Source organism: Hordeum vulgare, chromosome 1H, assembly GCF_904849725.1.
Source record: "Hordeum vulgare subsp. vulgare chromosome 1H, MorexV3_pseudomolecules_assembly, whole genome shotgun sequence".
Lineage (NCBI taxonomy): Eukaryota > Viridiplantae > Streptophyta > Magnoliopsida > Poales > Poaceae > Hordeum > Hordeum vulgare.
The window spans coordinates 302,018,488-302,029,045 of NC_058518.1; the positions used below are offsets into that span (position 1 = coordinate 302,018,488).

General features: G+C 49.1%; 1 protein-coding gene across 1 annotated transcript; it reads right to left on the reverse strand.

Moving 5' to 3' along the window:
* Nucleotides 1–3,950: 3,950 nt before the first annotated feature.
* On the reverse strand, nucleotides 3,951–9,292 carry LOC123432281 (ABC transporter G family member 11-like). The gene is made up of 10 exons (XM_045115381.1): nucleotides 8,565–9,292; nucleotides 6,468–6,757; nucleotides 6,163–6,334; nucleotides 5,929–6,051; nucleotides 5,700–5,828; nucleotides 5,417–5,611; nucleotides 5,174–5,260; nucleotides 4,809–5,081; nucleotides 4,610–4,717; nucleotides 3,951–4,518 (listed from the first exon to the last, which is right to left on the reverse strand). The coding sequence occupies exons 1-10, from the start codon at nucleotides 8,991–8,993 to the stop codon at nucleotides 4,174–4,176; spliced, it is 2,151 nt and encodes a 716-aa protein (XP_044971316.1). The 5' UTR covers nucleotides 8,994–9,292; the 3' UTR covers nucleotides 3,951–4,173.
* Between the last annotated feature and the right edge of the window lie 1,266 nt (nucleotides 9,293–10,558).

Here is a 10,558-nt window from a genome sequence, read left to right on the forward strand (position 1 = left end):
ACACTTCTACCATAGCTATTGCGAATTGCTTGACATAGAAGATACAAGTGCTCTCTGCCATCGCCAAGTTGTCATTAATGTAATCTGCCGAAACACCATATGCCATCATGCGCAAAGCGGCAGTGACCTTCTGCTCAATGCTATGGCCAAGCAACCCGGCACAGTTCCTTATCTGCTCGAAGACTGGATTATGCTGCTTCACAGAATTGCAAATGCGGAAGAACAAGTCTCTCGACATTCTGAAACGGCGTCGAAAGTAATTCTCTAGAAAAACAGGTGATGATGCAAAGTAGTTGCGCACCAACCGTTTGAGCGCATCAATCAGTTCTCTCAGAATGAACGCAGGACCATAAACAGAACCACCGTGCTACGGTTTCTTCCTCTTGTACATGGACACTAGCATAGCAACCTCCTCTTCTTCATGCAAATCAAATTCCTCGTCCGACGATGAATCATCCACGAAAGAGGAGTCAACCGAGCTCATCTACATTGCACACAACCACCGTCAAACATAATATCCAATCCCAAGTTAAATCATCAAGTTTCGCCATTTTTTTACCTTGGGGAATTCCGTCGAACACCTAGTGCGCGCGGTGGAAAAAGATGGCCGTCGGTTGGATTGGATGCTGTTGACGGTTGCGGATGACGGAGGTGATAAGAAAAGAGCTTCGAGGCCGGCCAAGAGGAGCTCGGCGGGCGGCGAACAGTGCTTCGGCAGCCGGGCGGAGGGCTTCGTGCGGCGGTCCTGCGGCCGACGCAACGACCGTGAACAGGCTCACGGCCGACGGGACGAGGTCGGCGGCAGCCTTAGACCCGGCGGAGGCCTACCGCGACAGCCGGACCGCCGGAGGCGCCGAATCCCGCGCCGGCTGTCTCCTGATTCGGTGGTGTCTGAGCGGCTGCGAGCCGGTTACCGACGAGGGAGGCGACGGCGGCGGAGGGCGGCGGCGGGGATTTGGGGTGGTGGCGGCGCCGACGGCGTGGTTTTCGGCGGTTGAGGTAGCGGATTCCGGCCGGCTGGTCTTCGGGCGGGCGAACGGGCACGGACGGGAACGGAAAGGAAGTGGCGGTTGGGCGTTCGCGGGCGGCGGCTGGTTTTGGACGAGATGCACCTCGTGATGTAAATTTGCACCGCGGGGTGTTGGATTTTACATCACGAGGAGGCCGCGGTCCAATTTTTTTTGCATATGGACCGTCTGTTGGAGCACCGTTTTTTGCCCCCACACGGTCCAAAAGTTAGTTATTTTTACATTTGGACCATCTATTGGAGATGCTCTTATGAGTAGCCTTAAACACCAGTACTTGACTGTCTGTGTTAATATATGTACTTAGAGCAAGTCTAGTAGAGCCCTTAAACCCTCAAACCCCTAAAAATAACGGTTTTTTTACACTTTTCGTCGAAAAAAGCCGTAGACTAGAACCCCTAAACCCTCAAACCCGTAAAAAAAATTAGAGGTCCAACCCTCAAACATTTTTCCAACCTGTAGAAGTGAGGGTTGGGAGGAAAAACTCGCCCCAACCCGTACTCCTCTTCCACCCTCGCGCGGGAGGGAAGTTTCATCCTCGCGTCGCGCCCTCCCCCGATCACGCCGCCATCGTCGCCAGCCCGCCATCCCTCCGCGCCCTCGATGCCCGCCGCCCGCCCGCCGCCCCTCCGCGCCCCGCCCTGGCCGCCGGCCCGCCGCCCCTCCGCGCCCCGCCCTGGCCGCTCGGCCCACCCCGCCCCAGACGTCGCCCGCCCGCACCCCGCCTAGGCCGCCCGCCAGCGTCCCCCCCCCCCCCCGCTCGACGCCGGCCCCCGATGCGTCCCCGCCCTACTCGACGCCAGCCCCCGACGTCGGCCCCGCCCCTCTCGACGCCGGCCCCCGACGTCGTCCCCGTCCCGCTCGACGCCGGCTCCTGGCTCCCGAAGGTGAGATTTTTTTTATTTTTCAGTTTTTAATTTTTGCTTCATTGGCACTCACAATTGTTGCCACTCGGTATGTAGATGGAGGTGAACAACGCGACATGGACTCGTTGTCCGATTCGTCGGATTGGTCGTCATCCTACGATTCGGACATTGACGAGTTGTTGCAAGACGACGACGTCGAGATGATGAGCCTCCTCGTCGACGTGCAAGCGTTTGAAGACCACGTGAAGCTTATGGATCAGAGGAGAGGGTCGAAGATGGGGCGACTAACCATCTACCGGAACCGCGCTCTCGGACACGAGCATTTGATGCAAGACTACTTCGCGGTGGTACCTACATACCCTCCTCATCTCTTCCGCAGAAGGTACCGAATGCGTCGTAGTTTGTTTGTGAAGATTGTCACCGATTGTCAGGCCGCCTCCTATTACTTTAAACGTCGTAGATCCGCCGCCGGTATCATGGGGTTTAGTGCATATCAAAAGATATCGGCGGCAATGCGGGTACTCGCTTATGGCATACCCGCGGATTATACCGACGAGTATCTTCGCATTGGGCAAGATACAACCACGGAGTTCGTCCGTAGGTTTGCCAAGTTGGTCATCCGGTTGTATGGTGAGCAGTATCTTCGGGCACCAAATGAGGAAGATACAAAGATATTAATGGAAATGAATGAAAAAAGGGATGGCCGGGGATGCTTGGTAGTCTTGATTGCATGCATTGGAGGTGGAAAATTGCCCAAAGGCATGGCACGGAATGTATTGCGGTAAAAGCCGTGATGTTACCATTGTGCTTGAGGCCGTAGCATCGGAGGACACATGGATTTGGCATGCATTCTTTGGGTTGCCGGGAACACTCAATGATATCAATGTCCTCAATAGATCTGCTTTGTTCAAAAGATTAATTTCTGGGGATGCTCCAGCTTGCAACTACAAAAACATGGACAATGAGTACTCAATGGGATACTATCTCACCGATGGCATCTATCCCGAATGGGCAACTCTTGTGAAGTCCATCAAGGAGAAAAATGGGTTGCCCTTAACAAGAAAAGAGGCTCATTTCACCAAGGCACAAGAGGCAGCCCGCAAGGATATTGAGAGAGCTTTCGGTGTTTTGCAAGCAAGGTTTGCCATAGTTCGGGGTCCATCTCGGTTTTGGGACAAAAAAACCTTGGTGAATATCATGAAATGTTGTGTGATTCTACACAACATGATCCTAGAGGATGAGAGAGGGTTAAACCTCCCTTGTTTCTATGACAATGTTGGTACCCGTGTGCAACCGGAAAGAAACCCTTCTCGCATACACGCTTTTCTTCAAGCACATCGTGAGATTGAGGATGCAACCACTCATGATCGGCTCCGAGATGATCTAGTAGAGCACCACTGGCAGTTGGATGGGCGGCGCATTGGCCCATGACGTATCTTTGTTTTACTTTTCTATGTCCTATTTGATTCGAACAATTATTGTAATTTGCTCAAACATTGTTGTAATAATTTGAATGATTATTGTTTTATTCGATGGTGTAATAATAACTAGAATGATTATTGTTTTATGTCAAATGTGATGGAATTTGTGATATGTCATATGATGAAATGTGTGATATATGAAATGACAGTTTTAAAGGTTGGGGTTGAGACAAAGACTAGGGTCTTTGCCTCTGTTTTTCAATCCTTAGAAGTGCCAAAAACTGACACTTCTCAACCCTTAATACTGTTTTAAGGGTTTGAGGGTAAGTTCAGATTAAATAATGTATCATCATGGAGTAACAAATAGTTCGTTCTTTAATGGCCATAAACACATTCTGTCCTTTCTTCTACTGCTCCTTCTTGAGTTGTGTCCAAATTACACAGAATATTAGTGCGTTGCCCTGTCAGATCGTTCTTGAGGCATCTTCGTCAGTACTCCCTCTGTAAACTAATATAAGAGTGTTTACATAACTAAAGTAGTGATCTAAACGCTCTTATATTAGTTTACGGATGAAGTACTTTCTATCTGTCATGAAATTTGTTGCCATCTGTGGCAACTATTCGAGTGACAACCTTACTGCTACAAGATGCCACCTTAATGATGAACCATCAGATTGTAGTACTACACTTGATAAAAGTTGTAGCCATTCGGAGCACTATTTGAGTGACAACCTTACTGCTACAAGATGCCATTTCAATGATGCATCGTCAGATGGTAGTCACACCACACAAGGATCACACATCACGGCTCATGTATACCGATTCAGCTCAGGCCATTCATCATCCATTCTCGATGATGGATCACGGATGATCGGCCGGCAGCTCCGGCGCCGCGTCGATGACGTAGCCGCGCAGCGACGGCGTCCGGACCATGGCGAGCTCCGCCTCTCTGCGCTTGTGCTGCACCCTCCTCCTGGCGACGTAGCCGCGCACCCACGGCGTCACGTCCTCGCTGACCTTGATCATGGCAAAGAAGAGCAGGCGGTAGATGACGATCATGCCGAAGAGCACCGACAGGTCCAGCCACTTGGACCGGCTCACGTCGATCTGGAACACGTTCTCCAGGATGTACTCCCCCGGGATCTTGGGCAGCTCGTCGTCCTGGTTGTCGAACACCAGCCCCACCAGGTCGTTCTGGTACTGCCCCTGCGAACCCATCAAGAGAACGTGATGTCGAGCTCGGTGTCGGTGGTATAAACAGTAGCTTTGCGAGCTGAAAAGAGAGTCGATCCCGTACCTGCAGTGCCCAGTAGTGGAAGCTGATGTAGGACATGGGGTACCTCCAGAAGGGCTTCGGGATGTCATGTGGGAGCCTGAAGTACCCCGACACCAGCATGAATATCCCCTGACACATTTCCAATAGTTTTCAGTTGATGCATCGCGTGCTTGGAAACAGTGGTATGAGCTGACAGATGATGGTCATAGGTCGGTGTTACCTGTATCCCTGCGCCGATGATGATGCCCATTAGGAAGTTGGGGATGATGCTGGCGATGGCCATCATAAGGCTCTCGACGACGGTGACGCTGGCGTAAAGGCAGAGGAGGAAGAAGAGGTAGTGCGTGAAGCCCGGGTGGAGGCGCACCATGAAGTAGCACAGCGTCCCCGACAGGAACGTGATGAGGATCAGGAACGGCATCGCTGACAGCGTGTTGCTCATCACGAACGCCAGCACGCCGTAGTGCCCGTTCAGCCGCTCCCTCTGGAACACCTGAAGGAAGAAACAAACTTGTTATGAGCCTGAAGAACTGCTTTATTATAATGTCAAAGAGCAGGTGATCTCTGATGGTTGGCAGTGCAAACCTTCATGTCCTCCACGAAAGACGGGAACCCTCCGATCGACATGAACGTGACGAAGCCGAAGATGAAGGACGCGCACGCGCCCCTTGCCTGAATTCATGCATGTTTCACAGTTTATTTTTATGTCAGATTACCAAACTTGATACAATGCCATTTCAGGAATCAGGACAGCCAAATCTGTGCAGTGCCTGGAAGAGAAATGGCAGTGTCAAACTGAAGGAGATTGTTCTTGTTTAATTATATTACCAGGATGGAGCTGTATTTGGTGCCGACGTTGAGGTAGATGGACCCAATGCAGACCGTGACCAAAATGTAGATGACAAGCCTCAGCCAGTAGTATCCAAAGTCCCTCGACATGTTGACGAACGATCGCTTGGTAAGCGTGAAGGCCTGCATCCCGAAGCTGGCCTGGCTCCCCCCTGCGTCCAGGACCGTTCCTTTCTGCAATCGAAAAAACCACACGAATGATGATGGATCCTCTTGTGTCATGGAGAAATTGCTGAATGTGACGAATATATGGAGTACTTACGACCCGTGCCATCTCGTCGACCTTCTGCAGTGCCGTCAAGTAGTGCTGCGAGTGCTGGTAGTAGCTGAACAGCCTTCTGATCGCGTCCGAAGTAGTGGTGTGCTCGAGGGGATCGTCGGACCTCTCAAACTATGCACGTATATGCAAAAATGGAACAAGGTTTCATTCAGTGAGGACATGTACCAGTGAGCGGCAGCCAGTCAGTAACAAACGGAACTCTGGAACTTACCCTTATCTTCATTGATCCTTTCAGTGTGGCCTTCACCTTGTCAAAGTCCGCGTTTATGCACCGGAGGAAATGATCCGACGGGTTGCGCAGCGGCGGGCACGGGAAGCCAGCTTGGGCAAAGAACTAGAATTAAAATGCACAGAGCAGCAGAGGATTCAGCAACCTTACTGGCATTACAGGAACACACATATATAAGACATATGCAAACTCAGGTAGATATATGTGCTATAGTACCTCGCAAGCCTCGGAAGCCTGCCCAAAGTAGACTGTTTTGCCCCCTGAGAGAAGATAGAGGCGATCGAAAAGCTCGAAGACCTCGCTGCTGGGCTGGTGGATCGACGCGATCACAGTCCGGCCATCTCTGGCCAGCCCACGCAGAGTTTGTGTCACGAAGAACGCCGAAGCACTGCACAGTTGAAAATTTGTGGCATGTCAGCTGCATGGATGGTGGTGGGACACATGGTCGTGTACTCGTGTTGAAACCTGAAACTCATGCAATCATATGGAAGAGGAGCAATGGTCAAGTTACTGCATAGCACCTGTCGAGGCCACTGGTGGGCTCATCCAGGAAGAGCAGCCTAGGCCTCATCAGTATCTCCAGGGCAATGCTGACCCTCCTCTTCTCGCCGCCGCTGACCCCCCTCAGGTGCCAATTGCCGACGACCGTGTCTGCGCAGTCCTGAAGCCCCATCTCCACGATGGTGCCCTCCACCAAGGCACGCTTCTCTTCCATGGGCATGTTGTCGGGGAGTCGAAGGCGTGCCGAGTACGAGATCGTTTCCCTCACCGTCAAAGTGCCAATCAAGTTGTCGTCTTGCGTCACATAGGCCTGGAATTGCAAAATTGTGTTTGCTGCTTTAAGTATCTAGATGAGAGAGTTTGAATGTACAACAAAAGGTGCATGTAAGTAATTGGTTTGAGATAATATAAAGGGAAACGTTTATTCGGCCGGTCGCGCGCGGGTCGCGCTCGCTGGCAGGTGTATGCAACATTTGTTTTCGTAAAAATTGTTGCAATCATGTATTTTTTTTGTTACAAACGTTTTCCATGCAGTTTTTTTCTCGTGTAAATTTGTTGCAACTAGCGTTCATATTTGCTACAAGCGTTTTTTATTTACTAGATTTGTACAGTAAAAAAGTTGCATATACGTTTGGTTGCAACTCGAGCTCGTTGAATTTTTGCTACAACCGGCGTTTTGACTTTTGCTACAACCGTGTTATTTTTTACTACAACCGGCATCATTTTTTACTGTAATCGTTCACCGAAAAAGTTGCATACACGTCACGTAGATTTTTGGTACAACCGGCGTTTAACTTTTGCTACCACGCATCATCTTCTTCTTTTTTTGCTACGATCATGTAGATTTTTTTTTACTATAATTAATTTTTGTTGTTGCAACCGTTGCGAAAAATGCTGCATAGCGTCAAAATTTGTTGCATGGAGATAAAAATGTTGCATGGAAAGATCTGACGGTCCCCCGTGCAGATCGGGCGATCAGCCTGCGACCGACGCTGGCGCTCGCGCCGGCGCCTAGTACTCCCCTGATATAAAGCACACATATCTAGTATCTAGTATATTCTTAAATAATTGATCCCCACTAATTCTAATTCTCTCAACATGCGGCCTTCCACCTCAGTGAGGGTTGCCATGTCAGCATCCACTAACACTATTTTGCAGTTCCATGCAAACCGCATGCATACTCTGAGTTCACACATAGTGCAAGAATGCATACTCTTTGTTCACACATAGTTTCCGTTTTAGATCATTTTCTTCATACACGATTCTTCTGAAATTAATCTTTAAATTCACGCTGCAACGATGAGGGGAAATCACCTAGTTGCTTTAGAAAGGTAGTAGTACAAGCTACTAAATGAACAACAACAATACGTCAAAAGAAAAATTAACAACAACAAAAACATGGGTTGTCAAGGTATCATGAGTTTTGTATGAGCGGACTCGTGAGGGGAAAAAACAGGTGAACCATAACCCTATCCGCCTCGTCTCCTAACGAACCCAATAGATGCAATCTTGATTCTTGACCAGAAACTGCTGAACTGACAACAGTAGTGCAGCTGCAGTTCAGGAGATAACCTATGCAATATATTTTGTTTATCCTTGGTGAATAAACGTTACATGGTTGGTATCAGGTGATGCAGAATCACAGAGAGATCCAATCGCAATTCAAGATGGAGCAACCGGGCAAACAGATAGTCAGACACTGTACATCATGTCACCATCACGGCATCACCTAGCTGCTAGCTGCTACTGTGTTGTATGCCCAAATCCACTAACGATATTCATGGAATTACACAACATTCTTGTTGGAGATACTCGGTCCATCTCAAAATAAGTGTCTTAAATTTAGTATAATTTAATACTAGAGCTACTCACAGTTATTTCTGTATCGAGGAAGTACACACATGTAAACAGAAAAAAGATACTGTCGATATGTTAGTGTACGATTCTAGTACTACTACGTATAATGTTCATGATTCATGAAGATAATTGTGGCTTTTTTCTTTGGGTGGGGAACTGCAGTTTAGTTACTTTTACTTTAAAAATGAACTATTTAAAGGCGCAAAATGCACAAATCTGTATGGGCCGGCCGGCCGGGGAGGTAGCGAGGAGGTACGTACCGCGGCGCCGAAGGAAAGATTGGCCTTGCGTCCGTTGAGCAGGATGGTCCCGGAGAGGAAGGCGTTGGCGGCGAGGCGGCCGGCGAGGGCGTCGAGCAGCGTGGACTTGCCGGAGCCGGAGGGGCCCATGAGCGCGGTGATGGTGCCCGGCTCGGCGTACCCCGTGAGCCCCTCGAGCACGGTCTGCGTGTCGCCGCTGCCGAGCGCGACGGTGACCGTGAGGTCCCTCCAGGCCAGCCGCGCTGACACGTCCCCGAGGAACTCCACCGCCGTCTTCTCCCGCCACAGCGTCTCGCTCAGCGGGCTCAGCGCCGGCGCCGCCGCCACCGCCACCGCCCGCCCCGCCGCCTTCCCCACGTCCTCCAGCTCGGCCTTCACCTGCCCCACCGCCGCCGCATCCTTCGCCGTCCCCGCCCCTCCCTTCTTCATAGCCTCGCCGGCCAGACACCACGACCTAACCTTGGGAGGCCGTGACAGAGCAGGGCAGACGAGGGCAAGCCGGGGCTTCTTCTTGGTAACAAGGTGGTGGGAACGCTCGCACACGGCGCCTTCCTCCTCGCCGCGGCTGCGTGTGGGAGGAAGCTAGCTGACCGTACAAGCCAGGCCGGCGCGGGAGAAGAATGGCGTTTCTTGGGCAGCGTGTCCAAGCTGCAACTATAGGCTGCTCTGTGCGCTCTCTCTCTCTCTCTCTCTGCGCCTCTGGGTCTCTGCGTACGCGGTTGGGGTGGCAAGTTTTTATGAAGGGGCGAAGAGGAGTGAAGCGAAGTGAAGAGGGGGTGGATGCGAAGGAGTTAATGGAGGCGCAGAGGCGGGAGAGGGAGGGGCAGAAGTTATGAGGGGTTTGACCTGTGGTCAAGCGAGAGGGGGGCGGCGCATGCATGCATGCATGCGAGGCGGTGGATGCCTGTTTGGTGTGAGCTTGGCACGGAGAGGAACACATGCATGCATGCAACGGAGGTGAGAAACCGCCGAGTCACGCACACGTCGTTTTACGTTGAAAAAAGTTTAAAATAAACCTTAAACTTGTAGACGAAACCTAAACCAAACCCTGAACTTTGAATTCTTAAAAGCAACACATTGAACTTATTGGTCTATTTTAATCCGTAAGAGAACTTAACCGGTATTTACTGAATTGTGCTGGGTCCATTAGTGTAGTTGCGCACACACGCCCTCTGTTTTTTTTTTGTTTTTTCTTTTTTACACATGTCTACTTTTTTTCAGTATCCAATGTAATTTTTAACGGACATATGTATAATTTTTTTATATAAAATTCCAATATTTTCCAACACATCATGCACATTTTAAAAGTACATCTTATCAAAAAAAAAACATTTTATAAATAACAATAAACATTTTATAAAATTGATGAACATTCTTTTCAAGGTATGTAACACTTTTTTTTAAATAACCAACCTTTTTTACATTGTATACACTTTTTTAAATGTTACAAACACGTTTTTTGAAACTCAAGAACATTTTTGACATTTTACATTTTCTTGAATGTAAGAAAGATTTTTTTTCAAATCCCCCAAGTGTTATTATACATTGTATTTTTTCTAAGAACTATTATACATTGTATAAACATTTGTTTGGAGGGGCCCACATATTTGTGGTACGGGCCCTTTATACATTTCAGTCTTTATTAATCATATGCGCAACTTAAATATTTAAGCACCTTTTATTATGTTAGTCATAGTCCTTTGGTGTAATGCCTAGCAGAATGAGATCAACCCTGCCAGGTCCCAAGTTCGACTCCATTGTTGTTATTTTTGTTTTGGAATCATTGTGTAGCGTGTTAATAAAAAGGAAGGAAGATTTTACGTCGTGCGTTAAGAAAAAAATCTTCATGTCCGATGGGCCGGCCCAATTGAGTCTGCAGCCAACAATCTGAAAACATTATTTAAAAAACATGGACCGATTTTGAAGATCTGAATATCTTTCATAGCATGTGAAAAACTGTTGGAGTTCTGAATGTTTTTTGCCGAACGTGATTT